At 48.4% G+C, this 24582-nt stretch overlaps 2 protein-coding genes across 4 annotated transcripts; one reads left to right on the top strand and one right to left on the bottom strand.

The window, feature by feature from the left end:
- The first annotated feature begins 2870 nt into the window (after positions 1–2870).
- NHP2 (NHP2 ribonucleoprotein) lies at positions 2871–6828 on the top strand. Its single transcript, XM_030846898.3, has 4 exons — positions 2871–3133; positions 3342–3411; positions 5711–5816; positions 6479–6828. The coding sequence occupies exons 1-4, from the start codon at positions 2974–2976 to the stop codon at positions 6602–6604; spliced, it is 462 nt and encodes a 153-aa protein (XP_030702758.1). The 5' UTR covers positions 2871–2973; the 3' UTR covers positions 6605–6828.
- Positions 6829–7731: 903 nt separating this feature from the next.
- On the bottom strand, positions 7732–22482 carry RMND5B (required for meiotic nuclear division 5 homolog B). Of its 3 annotated transcripts, XM_060296693.2 has the most exons (11): positions 22208–22482; positions 21958–22079; positions 17637–17799; positions 14492–14637; positions 14223–14363; positions 11624–11724; positions 11275–11441; positions 10152–10317; positions 8632–8734; positions 8386–8540; positions 7732–8298 (listed from the first exon to the last, which is right to left on the bottom strand). In XM_060296693.2, the coding sequence occupies exons 3-11, from the start codon at positions 17773–17775 to the stop codon at positions 8235–8237; spliced, it is 1182 nt and encodes a 393-aa protein (XP_060152676.1). In that variant the 5' UTR covers positions 17776–17799; positions 21958–22079; positions 22208–22482; the 3' UTR covers positions 7732–8234. The 3 variants fall into 3 exon arrangements, with proteins under 3 accessions (XP_060152676.1, XP_060152677.1, XP_060152679.1); XM_060296694.1 differs by lacking the exon at positions 17637–17799; XM_060296696.2 differs by lacking the exon at positions 17637–17799 and having other exon boundaries at positions 22203–22251.
- Between the last annotated feature and the right edge of the window lie 2100 nt (positions 22483–24582).

The raw sequence follows: 24582 nt of genomic DNA, 5'->3' as shown, positions 1-24582 counted from the left end.
TACCGAGTCACAGGAGATGAGCAGAGCGTGAGCTTGGACATTAGCGGACCAGGATTCAAATTCAGCTTTGTGTGAGCTGCATGAAGCTATTACCTTTATGAGCCTCAGAAAACTGTGAATAATAAAGGTATTCTTTGTGAGCACTGGATGAGATATCACATGTAATGTGCTTGGCATATAAATGTTAATTCCTTCCTCCTTCCATTTGAGAACTGAGAGGTCTTCATAACTGAGACCTTGGTGAGGTCAGTCAAGCACATTTGCTTGAATTGGGTTTCCTGGGGATGATAATTCTCTGTGGAGTTCATCATGCCCAGTGCACACATCTGGGAGCACCTTTCCCCTTTGCAACACTGACACATTGTCACCCAACCAACAAGGCTAAAAGAGGAATAGAAAACCACCCTGCACCCTCTTGCACTGTTGGTAGGAATGTAAATTGATACAGCCACTGTGGAGAACAGTATGGAGGTTCCTTAAAAAACTAAAAATAGAATTACCATATGACCCAGCAATCCCACTACTGACATACACCCTGAGAAAACCATAATTCAAAATGACACATGTACCCCAAAGTTCACTGCAGCACTATTTACAATAGCCAGGACATGGAACAATCTAAATGTCCAACGACAGATGAATGGATAAAGATGTGGTAAATATATACAATGGAATATTACTCAGCCATAAAAAGGAATGAAATTGGGTCATTTGTAGAGATGTGGATGTACCTAGAGTCTGTCATACAGAGGGAAGTAAGTCAGAAAGAGAAAAACAAATATCGTATATTAACGCATGTATGTGGAATCTAGAAAAATGGTACAGATGAACCTATTTCCAGGGCAGGAATAGAGACGCAGGCGTAGAGAATGGACATGTGGACACAGTGGGGGAAGGGGAGGGTGGGATGAATTGGGAGATTAGGATTGACATATATACACTATCGTGTGTAAAACAGATAGCTAGTGGGAACCTGCTGTATAGCACAGGGAGCTCAGCTCAGTGCTCTGTGACGACCTAGATGGGTGGGATGGGGGTGGGTGGGAGGGAGGTCCAAGAGGGAGGGGATATACGTATACATTGTACAGCAGAAACTAACACAACATTGTAAAGCAATTATACTCCAATAAAACAAAAAAAAAATACTAGGATTGAAAAAGAAAAGAAAACCACCCTGCAGAGCCCTGCCAGCTGTGTGTTCAGAGGAGCTCTGCTCTCACAGCCTCACGTGCCACTTGGGGAGGGTTCCCTAGGGAGGGCCAGAACTTCTACTGCAGGACCTAGGGGGAGGGAGAAGGTGGGGGAGGGTTTGGGGTGAGAAATGGTACAGCAAAGTGGTGGACAGTAAGGCAAAGCTGACAGTAGCCACCAGTCCTAAAGCTCAGGAGGGACTATCTTTTCTCAAGAAATTCCAAAGTGCAAACATTTAAAAGGTCAATTTTTGGTTACATTGTGCATACAAACTTTGCTTATTTTCAAATTATTTTTTGTTGCTTATATAACTATTCTCATTGTTCAACTGATATATTTTTCTATTTGTGAAATTATTTGGGGTCTAAGTTTAGTATGGATTGCATCCTACTTTTTCTTATTAAAATACTAAGTTTTTTAAAAGCTACTTGTTTTTTATGTAACCACTGCACTTGGTTAGAGGGTTAAAAGGTCAGTTTTCAGCTGGCTTAACTGCTTTGTGCTGGCAAGGCCACATGCAGGCTTCTAAAGTTCCACTTTCTGGCCTGTTTGGCCACCACAAAAATGACGAGACTAATTGACAAATTAGTTGCCTTTGTCAATCCTATAATCAAAGGCAACTAATTTGTAACAATGATCTAATTAATATTCATCCAGTGTTCCAAGACAGGGTACATGAAGTAAGTCAGAGGTACAAGATCCACCCCGTCTAGGCCTGCTCGCCTCCCCAGCGTTACAGTCCATTAATCCTCTAGAGTTAACTGCAAACCGGGCGCCTACTCAGATCTCTGCCCCACCACACCCCGAAGTCTCAACCCCAGTGTTCATGCTGTCTTCCCTCTCAGCTCCCGCCAGCTGTCTCCGCCATGCCTTGCGTGGGCGTGATGCCAGGGGGCGGTAGGAACTACAAGGAAAACAGAGGGTTAGGGGATGCCGTTGGGAGGTCGGCGGGAACTGCAATTTTAGATACTTTGGTCAGGAGAACCTCTCCCGTGGTAAACATCTGAGCAGATTCCTGCGGGAAGGGTGGGAGCGAGCCACCGGCTCTCTGGGGAACAGCGGTCAAGACCGAGGCAATCAGTGAGTGAGTGGGTCCATCCCTTGCCAGGAAAGAGAAAGCAGAGTGTGAAAAATCGTGCTGGAACGAAGGAATCGTTAGCAGTGTCAGGCTTTACCTTAACCTTGGCACCTAGGTTACACCAGCCAGGACCAGTTCAGGACCTGGGACCTGACCGGGCTAGGCACTGCCTAAGGGATCAGATTCTAAGGAGGTTTGGAATCACACCGAGCAGCCTTCCCATTCTTCCAATCCGGTCGCAGACCCCGCGCTTTAGGCAAGGATCCTGTCGCCTTAAATGTGGTCACGACCCTACAGGTACAGCCTCCTCCTCCTCCTCTTCCTCCCGCCGCCTATTCTGTGACGCCGAACTCTCAGAAGAGCCCAAGCCTGGGTCCCAATGCCTCCTCACCTCCTCCAGGCCTCGAATCCCTCAGGGCTCCGCCCCTTGCCTCCTGAACCCTCTGACTCCGGCCCTAATCCACTCCGCCCCGCCCCGCCCCAGTTATGGGAGTGGCCCCGCCCCTACGGCCGAGGCCCCGCCCCTCCGTGCTGTATATTTAAGAAGCTGAGCGTCAAGAATTGGTCAGAGTCGGAGACCTGAGTTCCTAATTGGTTATGGTGTACTGCCTGCTTCCTGCAGAGCGGCATGACCCGGAAGTGATTCCTGAAGCGCCGGCCACGTGGATTAGTACTTTGGGCACTCGGTTGCCGCGATCGCTGCCATGACCAAAATAAAGGCAGATCCAGACGGGCCGGAGGCTCAGGCGGACGCGTGCTGCGGAGAGCGCACTTACCATGAGCTGCTGGTTAATCTGAACCCCATCGCGCAGCCTCTGGCTTCTCGCCGCCTCACGCGGAAGCTCTACAAATGCATCAAGAAAGGTGCGGCGGGACTTTCCTGGTGGTCCAATGGTTAAGACTGCGCTTCCAGTGGAGGGGGCATGGGTTCGACCCCTAGGTGGGGAAGTTACACAAGCCGCGTGGCGTCTTCAAAAAAAAAAAAAAAGGTACGGGTGGACGCCGGGGTGAGTCGGGACAGGGCGCGGGTGGCGGGCGGAGGTCCCCTCGACCGATTCTTCTGTCGTTGCAGCCGTAAAGCAGAAGCAGATTCGGCGCGGGGTGAAGGAAGTTCAGAAATTTATCAACAAAGGCGAGAAAGGGTAAGAACCCCCTCCCGCCGGATTTTGCATTTCTAAACGATGACGAAGGTATCCCTGCTACTTAGTAGGTAGTCGGTAAAAGAGCTATGACTCCCCCTCATGTGCAGAAGGTAAATTCCCTTCCGTACAGATGCTGATACATCACTTACACGAGCGCAAAGGGACACCATGGGGAAAGTGAATTCCAGGGGAAGCGAATCGTATAAGCCAGCTCACTTAGGGTAGATCCCAGTTTCATTCATTCAGCGACTATTTACTGACTCCTCTTTTTCAGGCACTATACTATGGCGAGACAATGACAGTAATCAAATACACACAAAATTACAAGTGTCATAGGTAACCATGAAGGAAAAGTACAGGGTGCAGTGAGAATGACTTTATTATCCTACATCTTTTCTTTCTGGCATTTATCAGAACCTGAAACTTATTTGCATTTTTATTCCCTGTATCTCCCACTAGGGCCAGAAAGTAAGCTCTTTGAGAATAGGAAAAAGCCTCTCACTGCTTTACTTTCACAAGTGTCTGGTACATTGTAGGTGCTCCAGAGATAAATAATGCTGGGGGGATTTGATGCTCTATGGAGTCTGACCTAGGTGGGGTAGCTGAGGTCTGAAGATATAGGAATTAGTTTGTGGGCTGGGGGGGAGGGGAGACATTCTGCCAGAAGAAAGTGGATTTCAGGGCAGGAGAGGGTAGTAGTGGACAGAAGTGCTAACTTCGCATGGGGTTTTTGTAAGCCATGGTAAGTTTAGTTTTTGTACTCAGAGCTTTGGAGGCCACTGAGGGTTAAAGCCAGGGAGTGACATAATTATGTTTACACCTTAAGAAGATTTTTCTGGCAACTTTGGAAAGGATCAGAGGTGGAAGAATAGATGGGGAAATTGAGATAGGAGGCTACTGTGGCATAGAAGAGGCGAGGGCAATTTTTGATTGGGTTAGTGATGGCGAGATGGAAAGAATTAAAGTGGATGGATGAGAGGACTTTCCGATATGGAGTGAAGAGGTGTGGATTCCAGGCGAATGGACAGAGGGCACACTCACTGAAATAGTGAATAGTGGAGGGAGCTGGGTTTGTATGGGAAGATCATGAGTTTGGTTTTAGACAAGTTTTTGAGGTGCCTTTTAGACATATGAACCGTCTCCCTAGCAGAAATGTCAAACAGGCAAGTGGCTACAAGGGTTTGCAGTTTGGGAGAGGGTCAGGCTGGAAAGAATAGATTTGGGAGTTGTCAACACATAGTTGGTGCTTGAAGCCTTGGTTATGGATGGGGTCAGCTGGGGAGAAAGTACTGACAGGGCAGCCAAGGACCAGGCTGTGGGAACAGCAGCATTTAAAGGCTACTGAGGAATTCCCTGGCGGTCCAGCAGTTAGGACTCCGTGCTTCCACTGCAGGGGGCCCAGGGTTCGATCCCTGGTTGGGGAACTAAGATCTCGCAAGCCGTGAGGCACAGCCAATAAAATAAAATAAAGGCTACTCAAAGGAAGAGGAGCCTGCAGAGGAGGAGAGTATATGAGGCAAAAGGAAAACGAGGAGTGTGGATTCAGTGCTTTGAACCAAGAGCTTTTTCCTTGTGTTTTCCTCTCACTCCCCTAGGGAACAGACCCTTCCCTCTGTGTCATCAGGGCTGCTGAGGCCCTTGTCCCAGAACCCCAACACTTTCCCAGCTAAGAGCCCTAGCTGGGGATTCTCTGGCAAGCTTTCATTGGATCTGTTTCCCTGTCACTCCTGGGAATGATCCTGGAAGCACTCAAGGCCCTTAAATGTGACTAGTTTTTCTAGCCATCTTGTCTGCCCCATCCCCATCCTGGACTCCAAAGCCATCCCTGGCTCCCCAGCAATAGCCAGCCCCTGTGTATCTGGTATCCTTCTGATTCTCTCGACCTTAAATGCTTTCCCTGTCTCCAGCCCCTCCACGGGCTGCCTGACATGTTCATCATTCAGCTTTCCTCTCAAGTATCATTTCCTGATTCATTTTTTGATCTTCCAAGGAGAGCTGAGCTCTTACTCCTTGGCATCTCTCTCATACCTCATCTGTCCCAGCGCGGTATGCTTTGTCACACTTGGTGGCATTTACTTGTTGCCAAGCAATAGAGATTACCTCTCCAGAGGAATGCACTCACCAAACCAACCTGCATGAATTTCTAAAGGTTGGGAGACACACATTAATAATTGGACTCTTTGAGGTCATGGGGCAGCTTACCCATCTCTGTACCCCCAAGGCCCAGCTCAGAGGCAACACTTACGACTGAAAGAGGGAAAAAGCAAGCTGGAAATGACAGTGGTTTCTCTTATTTCAGGATCATGGTTTTGGCAGGAGACACATTACCCATTGAGGTATACTGCCATCTCCCAGTTATGTGTGAAGACCGGAATTTGCCGTACGTCTATATCCCCTCTAAGACGGTAAGGAGCACGTGTGCCTGATCTTGGTCAGCACAGGAGGGAGGGTGTCTGGGATCAGGTATGTGGCAGCAGGCCATAGTGGGAAGGAGCATGAGCTTTGGAGTTAAGACAGACCTCCATGGATTCTTGGCTCTGCTGCTTCCTAGACGAGGGACTGCAGATAAGTTACCTCTCTGCACTTCCATTTCTTTCTTGTAAAATGGGAATCCCCTTCTCCATGGACTATGGGAATGAAACAGAAGGTGAACTTGGATATGTAAGTCCTATTAGGTGGGTACAGTTTCAGAGGGGATGTTCTAGGGACCTGAAGCTGTCCTTACCCTTACACAGCAGAGGCCAGGTCTGGGGTCCAGGGAGTGGGGGATGGCAGGGACCTGGAAAGCATAGGCACTGCCCAAGGGGACAGCCCCTGCTGGGCTGGAGCCCTTTCACAGTTGCCATGTGAAACTGTAGGCCCAGTGTTGCTGGACCACAACTCGAAAGTTTGCTGAGTTTAAATGGTGGCAAAATGTTAACATTGACTGACTAGCACATGTCTTAACATTGACACTAGCACTAGTCTGTGGGCTGGATTAGGCTGGTGGATCATCAGTTTGTGACTCCCTGGTATACAGGTTGTGCGGCCTTCTTTCCAAACAGCCCTTCTATTTCCTTCTCTGCAGGACCTGGGTGCAGCCGCCGGCTCTAAGCGCCCCACCTGTGTGATAATGGTCAAGCCCCATGAGGAATACCAGGAGGCCTATGACGAGTGCCTGGAGGAGGTACAGGCCCTGCCCCCGCCCATGTGAAGGACTTAGGCAGCAACCTGGGCACCTGCTCCAGAAGCTGTTGCATTGGCAGCGCACCAGCTGGCTGCCCACATTCATGGCATCTCTCTGGTACCCTGAGGCACGTGTTCTTCCCAGGTGGCTCCAACAGCTACTTCACGGCAGCAAAGCCAGCATCTTCTCCATCAGTGCTATTTTCTGTTGAGCTTCAATGAAGATGACGTGGGAGAAATAAATGCTAAAACTAAAATGTGCTGAGTCTGTGGGTGTTTTTTTAAGCAGCAGCTACTGGTGGGGCTGAGGAGTTGGTGGGGAGGAAAGAGCAGAAGCAGCCTTTCTCCTCAGAGGACCCGAGGACTTCAAGAATGTTCAGTGCTAGTGCTTGGCCACCAGAGCCAGTGCTAGACTTAAGCTGAGAACAGACCCTACTGCCCACCCTGAGCTTTCCACTCCCGCTTCCAGAGTAGCTGGGAGCTGCAGGACGAGCCAGCTGAGCCCAGGCCCCACTTCACCTAAGCCTGTAGCTCCTATGTCGGGGACACCCCCATTCCTCTTTTCTTTTTCCCCAAGAGACTTAAATGCCACTGGGAAGCTGACAGAAGGAATGTACCCACCCACACAGTAAATTTTAAATAGATATATGAAGTTAACTGCAGAACCCCAGGCCATCTCTCCTGCTTGGCATAATGGCCCCATAACCTAATCCCTTCAAACATTTTAGACTTATGGTGCCTTCCTGTTTTCAAAGGCCCAGCACAGGACCCAGTACACACAGCAGCCAAGCTTCAGGCACCCCGGAATAAACTGGAAGGACCTTGGGCTTGAGGGTTGGATCTGGTTTAAACTCCAAGCTCTCTTCTTGATAAGCTGTGAGCCTTTTTGGGCAAGTCACTTCATCTTCCTACATCCCTTCACACTCATCTCTAATAAGGAGGTAATACGATTTTATATGTGTATATGTAAAAGCACCTTGCCCAGGGTCTGCCATCTCCTAGCTTTTTCTCCCAATCAGATGCAGGTTGGGTTCTTTAGACTGGGCTCTGTGGCTGCCATGCTCCCAACCAGCAGCAATAGTTAGGCCATGCCCAGTACCTGTGCGCAGTGGGCACGTGGTAATTCTTAGCCTGTGAAGCTAAAGGTGGGCAAAGTAAGGAGAAGGCCCGTGAATATATTTGCTCAAAGTTATAAAACAATGGCATTCAGTTCTATCCCAGACTATTTACAGTGGGAAATTGATGCATACAGTTGTGAGGCTGTACAGTGGGAGGAATGGACACAAGCCTTGGTGTGGCAGTAAGAGACCTGGCTGAGGGCAGGATGGAGGACATCTGCTGTGCCCGCCAAGTCCTTTGCTTCTCTGTCAGTTGCTACTAAGCCAACAGCAAATATAATGAAGGGGAGACAGAGCAGGAGTACAGAGGCCAGAGTCTCCCTGCCCTTAGAGCCAAGGAGCCAGCTGCCGGATGTAGGCTGCTTCATCTCCCTCCTTGGCCTCTGCCACAGGGCCACTCCAGCCCCTGCCTGTGGTGGCACTCCTCAGCCAGTTGCTCTGAAATGAACCACAGTCCACAGAAGCCAACCACCCCCACGGAGACAGACCAAGGCTCATGGGTGAAAAACCTCTTTCAGCAAAGTTCCTCCCAGGCAGGAATCAGAATATGATGCGTTTCCCATCTGCTGGGTTCTGCTCCATGGGACAGTAGGGACACTTCAGCCTACAAAGGGAGGAGAACCAAGAATGTCTCAGGGGGCCAGCCAGCAGAAGGATCAAGCCAAGGTGGAGCAGAGCACATGGAACTTACTTTCCTCCGTTAATGAGCTTGTTGAGTGCATCTCGGGAGATGACATGGCCACAAATGAGCTTGATGGGAGGGTTGGAATCCGACGTCTGCTGACGGAGGATGGGGCACGCGAACACTGAGTGGTACCAGCACTTCATACCTAGTTCGATCTCAATCTGGGGAGGCCAGCAGAGGTGTGAGTCCCACTTCCCATGGTGGCTGTCCTCCCCAGCACCTCCTGCTGTACCTCCCCCTGCCAGGCCTCACCGGTAACTCATCCTTGTGACTCCAGACCCCAGTGCACTGCCTCTGCTCGATCACAGCTTTAATGTTCATCAGCACTGGCAGCGCCACACAGCCAGAGGCAAAGCTGCAGAACAAAGAGCAGGGGCTGGAGTGACCCTGACCAAGAACCCAGCAGACAGACAGAAGGACCAGCACATTGTTGGAATGTGACTTGGGACAAGGTTTCAAAGTGGCACTTGATCAAACCGGTACTTAAAAATCTCTCAGGTAACACATAAAGCCACATATGTAGTCATGCGTCCAACTCTAAAAAGTCATTCTAATGCACCCCCAAATTTGAGAATCTATAATAAACACAAAAGGAAAATCCAGGGGAGAGATAATCTGTTCATCCCAAGCACTGATAAGTCCTTGGTGTGACAGGGACAGTGATGTTTGGAAGGGCCCCATCCTGCCTGTCTACCCCATTCCATTGTCACAGTGCACCTCTGTAACTGCAGTCAACCAGGGCACTTAGATACAGGAAAAAGCAGATTCAGTCCTCACAAGGATTGGGCGGGGGGTGGGGAGCCGACTGGCTGGAGCCTTGGGTACCAAACGCCTACAACACGTAGGGCAGTTGTGTGCAACAGAACCGTCCTAAGGCACCGGTGTTCCCACTGGGAAAGACTGTTCTATAACCAGAGTCTGTGGTAACGAATTGGAGGGTGCAGCCTATCACAGTGGGGCAAGGCGTGAGATTCCACAGCCAGCCTAAATAAAATACACCACTGTGGTGCGGTATGTGGTGGGGTCAGGTCCAGGTGACCTTTAGTCCCTGTGAGGCCCTAGGAGCCTGTTTTCTCATGTAAAATGAGGATAACAGTACCTCTAACTCCTTGGTTCGTTGTGAAGCCATGAGAAGAATATTAACTATAAAGGAGTCTTCTGAGTGAAAACTCTCAGCACATATGACTCAGCCACTCAAGTCTCCCTGAAGGGAAGTTGTGTTTGAGAGATGAGGTGGCAAGAAGGCCAGGCTGTCAGAGGGTCTTGTGATAATCCAGGGGTGAGGTGCAGGAGAAACAGACCTCACTCAAGAGACTATAAAATGGGAAACTTGGGCTTCCCTGGTGGCGCAGTGGTTGGGAGTCTGCCTGCCGATGCAGGGGACACGGGTTCGTGCCCGGGTCCGGGAGGATCCCACATGCTGCGGAGCGGCTGGGCCCATGAGCCACGGCCGCTAAGCCTGTGCGTCCGGAGCCTGTGCTCCGGGAGAGGTCACAGCAGTGAGAGACCCGCGTACCACAAAAAAAAAAAAAAAAAAAAAATGGGAACCTTGACCCTGCCATTGACCTTGTGGTGATCCCAGGCCACAACTCTTTCTAAATCTGTTTCTCCAACTGTAGAAAGAAAGGTAATTCCTATCTGGAAGAATGACTAAGACAGCCAGTTTAGGTCTGTGAAGGCACCAAGCACCATTCCTGGACGTGGCAGGGCCTTGGCAAATTGGGTTTCCCTCAACCCACCCACTTGTGCTGCCCCCACAGGGCTGGCTGTACCTGACGCTGAGGGGTGACTCCACAGAAAGGCCCAACAGGGAACAAGCATCGCGCGTAAAGGTCTCACAGATCTCGGCCCAATGGCTGTTGTCCAGGAGGTGGCAGTAGGGTGACTTCTCCAAGCCCAGCCGCAGGTATACCAGACTGCCCATCATCACCTGGATCTCTACAAGGCAAGGGGGCATCAGGGTACAAGGAGGCAGCCTTTTCCCAGGGTTCCGCATCCAGCCCTGTGGTGGCAGGGCTGCAGAGGCAGTATGAGCCCCATGGCTTCCAGGCCCGAGACCTGACCAAATGGGGGTTAAAATGCCTTCTGGCAAAACCAGTTTTCCCTAAAATCCAGTGAGGAAGTGGGGTCTCAGGCCTGCTTCTGTGGCAATCATGACCCCACAGCATGAGGTAGGTAGGGGTTTCAGTTTCCTTCCCATCCTTTCAGCTGCATCAAGGAGTGAGCTCAGGCCAGCGCTCATGTCTCTATTCTCCAACACTAGCTAATCCCCCCACCCCACCCCCGCCTTTTTTTTTTTTGGCCACGCCTTGCGGCATGAGGGATCTTAGTTCTCTGACCAGGGATCAAACCCATGCCCCATGCAATGAAAGTGTGAAGTCCTAACCACTGGACTCCAAGGGAATTCCCTAATCTCCCTTTTTAAAAAGCTTTCAGGAGGCAGCAGTATCTAGCTAAGATTTCATAACATTGCTGGGCTTTCATGTTGTTTATCTCTAAATAAAATGTGAAGTAATAAATGTGAGGGGAGCTAAAGAAAAAAGTTACTAGTAGTCGGGTGGTTACTAATTGTGAACATCTGGAAGGTGAGGCTCAAACAACTGAGGTTTGGAATTCCTACTGTGAGGCAGAGCAGCATGAGGGCACGCGTGTCGTGGGCAGGCCTGGTGAGCTCTGGGTGGGGGTGTGGCACGTGGCTGGGGACCAGAGGTGGTGTGAGATGAAGCTAGAAGGGTATGGCAGAGGCGGTGAGGAAGGGCCTTGAGTTTGTAGTTCACCTGGGCGACAGTTGGGGAGGGGTTCCCACGCAGCCCCACGTGGGGCAGGGACGGGCAATCCCAGACGTGATATCCGCCAGAGCCCAGCATTGCCCACCCTGGAACTCGGGGCACGTACCCCGCTGGTGAAGCCGAGCAAAGGGTTGGAAGTGCCGGGCGTAGCTGAGGGCCTCCAGCTGCTTCTCAGGGCCACCTGCCAGGAGGCGGATGAAGTGCAGTCGGTGCAGCTTGAACTCCAGGGAGCTGTTGAGCTCGAGCAGACGCTGCCTGTGGGAGACGGCCCATCTGGGAAGAAAGGGGCCAGCTGAGTGTGGAGCTGGTGGGGCGAGAGAAGGGGCCCTGGAAAAGCCTCCAAGAGCCTATGTGAGGCCCGTGAGACAGAGCTGGAGACGTGTCAAGTACGCTGAGTGAGGTGAAGAGCACAGACAAGCCCTGTCCCCCGCGGGCCCACCCAAGGGCCAACGTACTCCAATGCTGGCCCCAGGTCTTGTTCATGCAGAGCTTCCAGGATTCGATTCAACTCCAGGAAAGGCTGCTTGAAATCCAAATCCACATTCAGTGTTGATTCCTAGAGGGAGAGAGAACAACTCACTACTGGAGGACAGCGTTTCCAAAATTCTCTGCTCTACACCTAATAAAACCTCATCCACCAAAGACAAGCTAGAGAGGGCCAGGTTTTACATGAGAAGCCATGGTCTCTTGCCAGACACCTGGACCCCTCTTATTCCCAGTTCAGTTCTGGGAGGCTGAGTGCTACATGCTGGCCTCCCAGAGAGCAGACTGCAAACCCCACCCCACCTGCTGGGGTACTGGAGACCCACACTGAGTAGCATGGAGAGAAAATTATTCCTTTTCAATCCCCCTAATTACATTAAGGGAAAGTATCCTTTATTTTCACTTCTAGTGTGTCTTTAACACCTAACAAGTGCTACTTCGTCATTTTACTAATCTTCCTTTTTAAGAAAGGGATTACCAGGCACTCAGACCTCTGGCTGGCAACCAACTCTACCTAGAAATTAATAACTTCACTTTTCATTGTATATATATATATATATATTTTTTTTTATATTTTAAATTTTATTTTATTTATTTTATTTGTGGCTGCGTTGGGTCTGTTGCTGCACGTGGGCTTTTCTCTACTTGAGGCGAGCAGGGGCTACTCTTGGTTGTGGTGCGCGGGCTTCTCATTGCAGCTTCTCTTGTTGCGGAGCACAGGCTCTAGGTGCGCAGGCTTCAGTAGTTATGGCATGTGGGCTCAGTAGTTGTGCCTCACGGACTCTAGAGCACAGGCTCAGTAGTTGTGGTGCACGGGCTTAGTTGCTCCGCAGTATGTGGGATTTTCCCGGACCAGGGCTTGAACCCATATCCCCTGCATTGGCAGGCGGATTCTTAACCACTGCGCCACCAGGGAAGCCCCCATTGTGTGTGTGTGTGTGTGTGTGTGTATATATATATATATGTATATATATATTTTTGTTTGTTTGTTTGTTTTGTTTTGTTTTGCGGTACACGGGCCTCTCACTGCTGTGGCCCCTCCCGCTGCGGAACACAGGCTCCGGATGCGCAGGCTCAGCGGCCACGGCTCACGGGCCCAGCCGCTCTGCGGCATGTGGGATCTTCCCGGACCGGGGCACAAACCCACATCCCCTACATCGGCAGGCGGACCCTCAACCACTGCGCCACCAGGGAAGCCCCATTGTATATATTTTTATAGCTACTCTCTTTTTATATCAGGGGCACTGATTTCTAAAATTTATTTAAAGAAGCAACAAAAGCAAAAAATAAAAAGCAGGACTACATCAAACTAAATTAAAAGCTTCTGCACAGCAAAGGAAACCATCAACAAAATGAAAAGGCAACCTACCAAACGGGAGAAAATATTTGCAAATTGTGTATCTGATAAGGGACTAATATCCAAAATATATAAAAACTCATATAACTCAATAGCAAAAAAAAACCCTTAAAAAATGGAGAGAAGATCTGAATAGACATTTTTCCAAAGGAGACATCAAAATGGCCAACAGGCACATGAAAAGATTCTCCACCTCAATCATCAGGGCAGAGCAATGCAAATCAACATCACAGTGAGCCATCACCTTGCACTTGTTAGAATGGTTATTATCAAAAAGATAAGAAATAACAAGTGTTGGCAAGGATGTGGAGAAAAAGGAAACTTCGTGCACCTTTGGTGGGAATGTAGATTGGTGCAGCTACTATGGATAACAGTATGGCTCAAAAGATTAAAAATAGAGCTACCATATGATCCAGCAATTCCAATTCTGGGTACTTATCCAAACAAAATAAAAACACTAACTTGAAAAGATATCTGCACCCCCATATTCATCGCAGCATTATTTACAATAGCCAAGATAAGGAAACAACGTAAGTGCCCATCAATGGATGAATGGATAATGAAGATGGTGTGTGTGTGTGTGTGTGTGTGTAAAATGAAATATTATTCAGCCATTAAAAAAGTAGGAAAATCCTATCGTTTGTGGTAACATTGTGGATGGACCATTATGCTAAATGAAATGTCAGACAGAGAAAGACAAATACCATATGAACTCATATGTGGAATCTAAAGAAGTTTTTTTTAAGAAAACCAAGCTCATAAACACAGAGAACAGATTGGTGGTTACCAGAGGTGCAGGGTAGGGTGTGGGAGAAATGGGTGAACTGTTTTTGTTTTTTTTTAGTTTTAATAAATTAAATACAATTTTTAAAATAGCTATTAACCCATTTAAGGAAAGAATGCATCAACAGAAAGGAGCTGGTCTACAATGGAAGCAAAGTTAAGGGGCGATCTTAGAGGAAACATTGGACTTCCCATGTGCAGTCCAGAGGGGAGGATGCCCTGCCAGGCCAACTGTCCACTGGAAACAGGTCTCTGGGAAGAGGTATCCCTATCAGACAATCAGAGCTGATGACATACATATTTGAGTCATGTAAATAAGCCGACCTGTCTGGATACAAGAAAAAAATAATAACGGGGTCCTAATATAAAGAAAACTAGCAAGTAGAAAGCAGAACAGGCAGGTACCAGTGCCTTCCCAGCGGGCTCGTTACCTGGCACAGCTCCTCAGCAACACTGAGCATGCCCTGCTGGTACAGGTGCTCCAAGATGGCCATCTGCAGGATCTGCTGCTGCTTCTCCCGAGAGTCCCACACTGCGTCGGAGACTACACCGCAAATCTCAGAGTCAAAGTTCTGACGAGGATAAGAGACAGGGCCCTGTGACTCAGGGTCTCACTTCTCACACTGGCTTCCTGAGAAGCCCTGCTACACACTAGCAGCAGGTGTTCCCGCCCCCAGTCCAGGGCCACCCACATGCTCACCCTGTCAATGGCTTTGCCCACTCGGGAGACACTGCTGTGAATGTCCTTGTGGTCTGAAGCCAGTTTCTGCACGGTGTCTTTTATCTTCCGGCAGCACTGAGACATCACCAGGGAGAGGGTGGCTGAGAGAGGGGTCCCCTGGAGGGCTGCAGAGAAACACTGGCAATGAGTCAGGACACAGAGGAGAAGACCTTGTCCCTGCCTCCTTATTCTAAATGCCAGCATGGAGGCCGGGAAGCAGCCCTGAACTCCAAAGTGAAAGCTTCTACTACAGGTCCTGCCACTTTTTAACTACATGACTTGGAATTGGTCAAGTGGGACAAGCCGGTTCATCTCTCAGAGTCTTCATTTCCTCATCTGCAAAATGGGGGTGATAGCACTGGCCTTGTAGGTTGCTGTGAAATGAAGATGATTTGGCACTTACTGTGGGCAAGTATTTGGTTTTAGCTCATTTAATCCTCACCACCATTCTATGCAGTGGGCACTGTTAGTATCTTGTACTACAGCTGAGGAAGCTGAGGCAGTAACTTGCCAGATGTCACAGCAGTGATCTGAAGCCCAGGCTCCTCACCACCACCCAGATGGCTCCTTATTATCTTGAGGGAGATACCCTGTGGGAAGGCTTTGAACCGTAGTAAAGTATTGTTCCCATGTTAATGCCTCTAATTAACCCAGAGGACACCAGGCAGGCCAGCGTCCTCCAGGGAAGCACAAGGACATTTCTGGCTCAGGATGCCAGGTTTACAGTGGTGTCCACCCCCCATGGCTGGAAGAGCCACACGAACTACCAAGAGCACGTGGGGCTTGGAATAGAGAGGGCAGACAGGGCACGGGTCCCTTCTTCCAGCCCAGCATCTATGTCCCTTCTTTAGATGGCAGCACCTCGGTTCAGGGAAGAAAACACAACCCAGGGAAGGGAACGTGACCCAATAGGGCCAGGGAGCGTCTCAAGCTCCAAGACCAGAAGCCCTGGAAGAGAGAAGCATTCTGCCAGGTTGCTAAACAAACAAAAGTGAACTGGAGTTGCTGGAGCACCATGGCCACCTCAGGGGAGCACTGCTCTGAGAATGAAGCCAGTGTAGATTGAAGGTATCACATGAGCACTTAGATCCAACTGGGCTGGACCTTTCAGTTACCTGAATCTATAAATCCAGCAACCATACCCCCTTTGTTTGTTTAAGCTAGTCTGAACTAGGTTTCTGTCACCTGTAACTGAATGAGTCCTGACAAATACAAACAGGAGGTGGTGGCTGGGCCTACTCCTACTAGGATGGCTATAACCAAAAAGACAGGTGATAATAAGTGTTGGTGAGGATGTGAGGAAACTGGAACCCTCATACATTGCTGGTGGGAATATAAAATGTTGCAGGTACTTTGGAAAACAGTGTGTCAAACAGTGTGCACACAAAACAGTGTGCCAACATTTTCTTCAAAAAGTTGAACAGAGAGTTACCATATGACCCAGCACATAAAAAAAGAATGAAGTACATGGTACAATAGGGATGAACCTTGAAAACACGCTAAGTGAAAGAATATAAAAGGCCACATATTATATGATTCCGTTTATATGAACTGTCCAGAATAGGTAAGTCCATAGAGAGAAAGTAGATTAGTGGTTGCCAGGGGCTGGGGGAGAAGGAGAAATGGAGTGATTATTAATGGGTGGGGGATTCTTTTTAGAGAGATGAAAATGTTCTGTAATTGGATAGTGGTAAAGACTGTACAATTCTGGAAATATACTAAAAACCCACTAAATTGTACACTTTAAAAGGGTGAATTTTAATGTGAATTATAGCTCAATCAAAAAAAAAAAGGAACTAGGGGTTACCTCTGGTCAAATCTAAGACAATTTGATCACCAAAATAAATAATAACAGTAATGGATTATAACCCATTGAATAATGTAAGAATTTATGAGTATGAACTTGGAATGAAGGAAGGAAGGAAGGGAGGAAGGAAGGAAGAAAGAAGGAAGGGAAAGCTCCTTTCTTATAGTTAAATGCCAACTAATAAGTGTATAGAGAATGATAGACCAGGAAAAATCACCCATGTTGCAACTAATTTTGTAATGATTGGTTCACGCAAGAATCATCAATGAATGCTAAAACCAGTGGGCAGAGTCTGATAAAGCACAGGAAATTTATATAGTCTCAAAGTACCTCCCCACAAATTACTTATTGATTAACTCTAAAGAAAGAAATATTAACCTTAGGGTGTAGGAACCTGGCAGACATCATCTTAACCAAAGATCTTGATCAAAGTTAACATCACCCATAATGGAACAAGCTGATACCTTGTACCTCCTGATGTGATGCACTGAGAAACACATCAGTTCTGAAGTACTCTTGCCCAAAATGCAAAAAAATAAGGACACAGCAAACAAATCCAAATCGAGAGACGTTCTGCAAAATCACTGGCTTTAATGTTTCCAAAATGTCAATGTCATGAAAGGCAAAGGCAGGTGGAGGAAATGTCCCAGATTTAAAAAACTAAAGATTAGACACAAGAAACTAAGTGCAATGCTTGATCTTGGATTGGATCCTGGACTGGAAAATAAAATTTAAATGTTTTACAAAAATTATTGGATAGTGGCAAATTGAAATATGAGCTATATTCATTAGGTCATAATATTAATGTCTAACTTCTTGATTTTAATAATTATACTGTACTTACGTAAGAGAATGCCCTTGATCTTAGGACATACACACCAAAGGCTTAGCTGTATGATATCTGCAGCTTACTTTCTAATGGTTTTAAAAGTAAGAATATGCAAGAAAACTGATAAAGCAAATACGGCAACATACTAGCAGTTGGTGAATCTTGGTGAAGGGTATATATGAGCTCTTTATACTGTTCTTAGGACTTTTCTGTAAACTTGAAATTATCTTAAAGTGTCTTAAAGACTCAAAATAGAAAAGCAAATTGAAAACAAAACGAAAGTGAAAATAATCTCAGGTAAATTAATAATTTCTGTTGGGCTTTTTGAAATAGCTCAGAGACTTCCATTGTTCCCCATTGAAGAGGCCTAGGGATCCATGTATCAATGCCCTAACCATCGTCCTTCCAGAACCCTATTATCAAGCAGCCTTGGGGTCTCCTAGGCCCCAAGGGAGGCAGGTGTGGGGCTCTAGTGGGGGGACACCCACCTGCGCTGGCCAGCTCAGCCCGCAGCTGGCCCACGTAGTGCAGCAGCTCCTCCAGGCTCTGCTCACAGTGCTGCCCATAGGTCAGGAACTTCTGCAGGACCTTGTCCACCTCTCTCTCCACACTTGCACACTGCTCCATGGCAGCCACTGTGTCAGGCCCCACCTGGGCCAGAGGGGCACAGTGAGGAGGGCTCCCAGATCCCACCTCACCATTCCCATATCATATATCAATGCTTAGAAATTCCCAGCTTAACATATCTGTACACAGCTTCCATCACCTCCAGCCAGGGTGCCCATTGGAGGTGCAGGTAGGCGTGAGGACGGGTCTTCTGAATCATGGTGAGAAAATTACTCTGTTTTCAACTCTTTTCATTAGAATCCTTGTTCATCTCTTTTTAAAATTTTTTTTGGCTGTGCCACAGCATGCAGGGACCTTAGTTCCCCGACCAGGGATTGAACCCATGACCCCTGCAGTGGAATCGCGGAGTCTTAACCACTAGACCACCAGGAAATTCCCCTCATCTCTTTTTTAATCGGAAAAGAGAGGAGGCCTTGCAGAGCCCTCAGCAGGCAATACTATCTATGCTATCTAAGTAGAAATCCATACATACATCGCATATTCTAATGTTTCATGTATTTTCATGTTCATTATGGCCACCTCTTCACTTAGTGGATTTGGTTTTCCATATACTATAGTGATAGAAGCCATGAAGGCAGTCCTTGAATGGCTGATGCTTGAAAGCACAGCCTATGGAACAAATGCTGACCACAATGGCCTGAGAGGCCTTGCCCACCACTCCTACCTCAGCCTCCCTGCCGCTTGCCCACAGACAGGCAGCTCATATTCCCTTGTTCCTTCACAGCTCCGTGCCTTGGTATGCTCTCCATCACCCCTCACTTCCTGGACTACTTGAGAATCTGGCCCATCCTTTCCAAGGCAGCTAAGAGGTCATCTCCTTCTGCAGCTGTCCCTAGCCTGCTCTCACCTGGCTCCCTCCACTCTCACTTGGCACCCTTCTATTTCAGTTTTGATCACTGGGTAACGATCTGTTTGAGGGCTTGCCTCCCCCACTAGACTAGAACATCTCTGGTTGTAAAACTCTTCCTCCTCATGGTACCATTGAAGAAAGTTGACTTTTCTTGTCCCACCTTTCCTACCACTAAGGTCCCATTCCTAAGTCCCTTCAACACTGGGCCACTGCTCCCCTCCATTTCAGAGCAGCCTTTGACACTGAACACATGGACAATCCTTAAAATGCTGGTGATAGAGTTGATTTTGCTCCCCATCTTTCCATCTATGGGATTTAAAGTGAGAGGGCTCTGTCAAATGCATCTCTCAAACGTTCAAATCTAGCCAGTTGTTCATTCTCTCAAAGAAGGGTACAGAGTAACATCACAAAGAGAATTCTGTGTCCAAAGTGACCATTGGGATTCTCCCAGTCTCACCAGCCTCTCTTCCCATTCCCACCAGTACTGTTAGCCCTGGCCCCATCATCTTGGTCCAACCTATAGCCACTATCTCCTTATCAGACAGGGGATGAGTAATGGAGAAATGGTACCCAGGGCCTTGAGATGTATTTATGCCCTCCCTCCTATGATTGACACTATCACAGTAGAATTTGTTAATCATGGTGTCTAGAAGACATGCCCCCCTCTTCATGCCCCCTGAGGAAATACCCTATAACTGGAATATGAACCACTACAGGCAAAATATAACAGGGATACCTGTTGGAAATAATATAATAATAATTATTGCTATGAATAGTTAATATTTTATAGGGGCTTATTATGTGACAGGTGCTGTTCTAATGACTTGGCATGCATTAATTCACTTAATTCTTACAAAAGCACTATGAGGTAGGTACAATTATTAGACCTACTTTACGGATGAGAAAATGAAACTCAGATTAAATAAATTGTTCAAGGTCACGTAGCTGGGAAGTAGAGGACCTGGAACCGAAGCTGGGCAGTCTGGCTCCAGGCTCCAGAGTCCTTCTCTGAAGCACAGTCCTCTCTGGACCAGCTTAACAGGCCACCATCTCACCAGGAAAGGAAAGCAGCCAATATTTGTGGTTGGAATGAGTGTACAGCAATGATTAATGATGACAAGAAACAGGAAAGTAACCACAGAGCCTGTGAGATGATCAGCTAGGAAAGATGGCAGTACAAAAGAATGTTTGCCAAGAGTGGGAACCAGAATCACAATTTACTGAAAATAAACACTGCTCAAGAAAGGTTACAACTTCACCAAGGTCAAACAGTATGGCCCTGTCAGACATCAACTAATACCAGGATTATCAAAGGGAAGCCCAAGTCAGCATCTTGAAATTGTATTAAAAAGCTGAGGGAGGAGATGGGTACAAGAATTTTCATCCCAGTGCTGTGTTGTGGCAGGGAGTTTGAGACAACCCAGGGGCCTACGGGAAGTGATAAGTCAAGTAAAATGTGGGAGATGCACCTATGGAAACCTGGGTAGCACTGAGAAACCATGTTCCGGATATACCCACAGCAACATCAGTAAGATCCCAAAACACGGTACTGAAGGGAAAAAAAAGAAACAAAATGAAGTCCAGGCAGAATACCACTTATGTTTTTAAAAAATATATGCATACAACCAAGGACACACGCAAATAAAAGGATATGTACCAAACACATCAGAGTGGTTTGCTGCAGTTGGGTGGGGGGGAGGGAATGGGGAAAATGGGGATAAAAGGGAATATGTAAATAAATGCAAAGGAGAAAAAGGGCCTGTGTGGACCAGTTAAATGTACACTGAACTGATAAATGTGATTACCTCAATAAATTTTTTTTTAATAAAATAAACGAGATGGGAAAACAGAACTGCTTGCAGGTATTCCATCCGAAAAGCCCAAGAGGCCAACTCGGCCTGTCCAGGGTTAGCCACTCTCCCTTAATCACAGCCGGTCATCTTCACCAGGCACAAGGATGGATGAGTGTGAGTTTGTCTTCAGGATTAATCCAGGGAGTTTCATTTCCATTATCCTAAGCCCTCCTCCCCAAGGTCTCACATGGACAGAAATTATCTACCAGGGTGATCACCCCAATACAACACATCAGATCCTGTCACCCCTTTATGCATCACTGCCACGGTTTGACATAACATGCCCTTTGCAATTGTACATTTACTTCCTTTGCACAAGCTATTCCTGTGTATAGAGTGCCCTCCATGCTTCTCTGCACGGAGAACACAAGATGCTGTTTAATCATGAAGCCCATGAAGCTCTCAATGAAATCTCCCTGCCTCCTGCTCTGCTTCACAAACCAAACCTCTGTCAAGGGCGCCTATACCACACACATCTGAGTTCTCAGCACTGCGGCACAGTAAACTGCCTATTCACACGTCTGTCTCCCCGCACTAGACTGAGCTGCTCAGGGCTGGAGTCCAATCTCATCCTCTGTCCCCTCAGTGCCCAGCCCAGGGCCTGGTCCACGGGGGGTACATCCATTTCCTAACTAGGGGGCCCTGAGCTCAAACTTGTCTCAGTTGGGCAGGAAGAGACATGAGTGCAATACTGAAATCCCCACCAAGGCATGCATCGGGGTTTTGTCCCCAGTCTTCAACATCCTAACACAAGAGGGCCCCTTCTGGGGCCAGGGGAGAAGAAGGGAAGTTTGCGCAAATCACAGAAAGGTCCCCTTTGCCTGACACAGAACTGGACAGCCTCCACCGACCCAACACTTAATCTTTTCACCCCCCATCTCTATCCAGTCTTCACCTGACACATCACTCCTTTGCTTAAAATCCAATAGATTTCCACATACTCAGAATAAGTATGGGAGATGGGTCTGCAAGGCTCTATGTGAGTCAACTCCCAACCACCTCTCCAACTTCATCTCCTACCACTCTCTTCCTTAATGGCCATATTCCAACCACACTAGTTTTCTTAATATTTCTTGAACATCAGTTTATTTCTACCTCAGGGCTTTTTCCCTCTGCCTGAACACTCTTTCAGATCTCCCTATGACTGGGTACTTGTTAGGGTTTCAAACGCATTTCTTCAGAGATGCTCTCCTAGACCACAGTATCTAATGTTGCCCCCTCTGCCCCACCCCGTAACTATTAGTCTATCATATCACCCTGTTCCTTTTCTTCATTGCACATCTTTATTTCAAGTTTCAAATCTTTCTTCTGTCATTAACCAAACCTGGAAGGAGGAAAAAGCCCACCAATCTTCTTGGACTACAGCCCCTGCTGGGAGTTTCACCTTCATTAGCATGCATATTACTGGCAAACTCCTACTCATCCTTCAAAAGACCTTAGTCGAATGCCCTGCCTGGCTCCCACGTCCGCAACGGTTACCTCCGGCTCGGCAGGGTCGCAATAGGATGGGACGTGTGAGTTCGAGCCACTCCCCAGGTAGGGGCGGCTCCCCGAAGGGTCTCTGAGAATGTAGCAGTCCAACTCCCGGCCCTGGCCGACGTCTGAGGAGAAAACAAACCCAAGAGCGGACTGGTGAGGGGGCTTAGTCCCGCGGCTTTACAGAAGACCCGGGGCCTGGGAGCCTGCGTAGCCGAGCAGCCGCCCACCGCGCTCCGCCCTCTTACCGTACCTCCCGGCAGGGAAGCCAGCCGGCTCTCACCTGGTCCCGCAGCCCGTGGCCTGGTTTCCGGCGCCGCTGTCAACGGAACCGGAACCTGCGACAGTTGCTCCGAGGCTCTGGATTCGCCCACTCGCGGCTCCGCGGAGGGGTGGCCGAGCCTCCCCCTCCTGCGCACGAGTGGAGTCGCCCGCAGGGTCAGGGCGGCAGCTGAAAACCGCACCTCAGACCGTCGCGGGGCTGCGCCCGGGCTCCCCCGGGAGCCCGAGGCCGCCGGCCCGGCCCCGACTCTGCACGTCTGATGGGAGGAATCGGAGCGACCCACTCGCTGGCTAGCGGGGGTGCGCGCGGCGGCTCCGCGTTCAGAAGCCCTAGACCAGCAATAACTCTGCCTCCCCCGGTCCGCGCCCTCCCACCCTCATTCAAAGTAAAGACAATACAGAACAACACAATGCATGTAAGGTCCAACAGTTAGGCTTTCCCGCGATGGCTCCTTGATGCCCTTTTTGAAACATCAAATGATGTTTAAAAGAGAAGTCCCCTTTTTTCTACCCCAGCCCTGCTGCTCCCCTAAGTCCATACTTAACACACTGGGCAATTAAATTCTGCTGCGAGGGACTCGGCCCTGCCCTGCTGCCCTAAATTTGTCGCTCTCCTTCCAGAATGGAGGGGAGACAGGGGTTGCACAACCGCCCTAAGGAGGAAGGGTAAGAGTTAGGAAGGAGGTGAGAGGAGATGGTGACCCCAAGCCCAGGCCAGGGCTGAGTTCACGACCCTCCAAGGCCCCCTTGCTCTGCAGGGAAGGGGCAGAGAAGCCTCCCGCCCCCTCCTCAGGCTTCAGGGACTTGGACTAGAAACAGCCCAAGAAAAAAGACTCGGTCTCTTTTTCCCTGACTTTAGCTTCCTTTTAGGGCCAGTCTCATTCCAGGGCATCTTACCCTACAACCCTCCATACCTCCTCCCCACCTCCACAAAACACCCTTGCACAATCCAGCCCTGTTTTCCTTATAATATTTGACTTTAAATTATCTTGAGCGTTTATTTGTTTATTCTGTCTTCCTGCCCCTAACCTCCCCCCTCCCCCCCTCCCTTTTAGGATAAAAGCTCCATTGGGGCCAGGAGTTTGTACTCACCGCTGCTGTAGTCCCAACACTATGTGCTTGGAACACAGTAGCTGCGCAGAAATAGTCTGAAGTAGCCGATATCCTCCGTTTATGAATGGGGAAACCCCGGTTTCAAACCTGATGAAACACGCAAGCAAGAGGGCGGTCCACAGCCCGTCCAGCAGCCCGCGGGGGCGAAGAGGCCTGTCCGTGCACCGTGAGCCTGGGTGGTCCTGGCCCAGGCGGGAGTTGTGGGGGTCGGAGGGTTGAGTGAACCTTGCCTGGGGCTACAGTCCGAGGTTGAGGCTGAGTCCAAGCCAGCAGGACCTCACAGGGTTTCGCGAACGCCCCAGGCTTCCCCACTTCCTCTGGGGAAGCCTGCCTCTCAGCTACACTGGGTGTGAGCAAAGCCTAGCTTCTGCCAGAACTTAGAATGCCCAGCTCATACGTCAGGCTCCTTCACCTCTGTCTGTCATTGTTTCCCCCAGTATGTGGCTCTTCTTACATCATGGTTTCGTTACTTTTCAGGTTGCACCATGTTTTCTTACATGGCTGATTTTGTCAATCTTTCCTTGTTGGGATTGTGTGGTTTGGTTTTGTTTTATTTTGTTGGAGGGTGGCTGCTTCAAAGCAGAAAAACTTAGCTATTCTCCACTAACTCAGTAACAGTCTTTTTACCTTTTGCTAGTTTCCTAGGATTTGATTTTTAAAATTTAATTCCCAATGCATGTCCATTTTATTTTGCAGGGGGTGGTGTAAAATATGACTTTTTTTTCCCCATATTTTTGTCCAGTTATCCCAGAACTGCTTAAAAAATAATCTTCGTTACCCGCTCATTTGGAAGCCCGTTACCATAATATTAAGATTTTTCTACAAAATGAAATCTATTTCTTGCTCTTCATTCTTCCCACTGAGGCACAGTTTTATTTTTATACGAATGTCATACTGTTTTACTCACTACTTTGTAATATGTTCTAATATGTGGTGGGATTAAACACTGCTCACAAAAAGGGCAAAAAAGAAAAACAAACACAAGGTTATTGAGAAAGCAGATCATTGGTTGCCTGAGGGTGGGGTAGAATGGCTGACTACAGAGGTACACGGGGATTTGGGGGGGATGATGGAACTATTCTGTATCTTGGCTATTCTGTAGGGCTGGTTGTACAATTCTCTGTACTGTCAAAGCAGTGAATTTTCCTGTATGTAAATTATACCTTAAAAATGGCAGGGGTGGGCTTCCCTGGTGGCGCAGTGGTTGAGAGTCCACCTGCCAATGCAGGGGAC

Source organism: Globicephala melas, chromosome 3 (assembly GCF_963455315.2).
Source record: "Globicephala melas chromosome 3, mGloMel1.2, whole genome shotgun sequence".
Taxonomy (NCBI): Eukaryota; Metazoa; Chordata; class Mammalia; order Artiodactyla; family Delphinidae; genus Globicephala; species Globicephala melas.
Note: the sequence above shows the minus strand (reverse complement) of the source record. Positions and strands in the feature narration are given on the sequence as shown.

Excerpts from the sequence above, each read along its gene's own strand:
- RMND5B (XM_060296693.2), bottom strand. The coding sequence starts at position 17,775 with ATGGAGCAGTGTGCAAGTGTGGAGAGAGAGGTGGACAAGGTCCTGCAG. Across the intron at positions 11,442-11,623 it reads GACCTGGGGCCAGCATTGGA|ATGGGCCGTCTCCCACAGGC; the intron begins GTACGTTGGCCC and ends CTTTCTTCCCAG. Across the intron at positions 8,299-8,385 it reads AAGCTCATTAACGGAGGAAA|GCTGAAGTGTCCCTACTGTC; the intron begins GTAAGTTCCATG and ends CTCCCTTTGTAG.
- NHP2 (XM_030846898.3), top strand. The coding sequence starts at position 2,974 with ATGACCAAAATAAAGGCAGATCCAGACGGGCCGGAGGCTCAGGCGGAC. Across the intron at positions 3,134-3,341 it reads CTACAAATGCATCAAGAAAG|CCGTAAAGCAGAAGCAGATT; the intron begins GTGCGGCGGGAC and ends CTGTCGTTGCAG. Across the intron at positions 5,817-6,478 it reads TCTATATCCCCTCTAAGACG|GACCTGGGTGCAGCCGCCGG; the intron begins GTAAGGAGCACG and ends CCTTCTCTGCAG.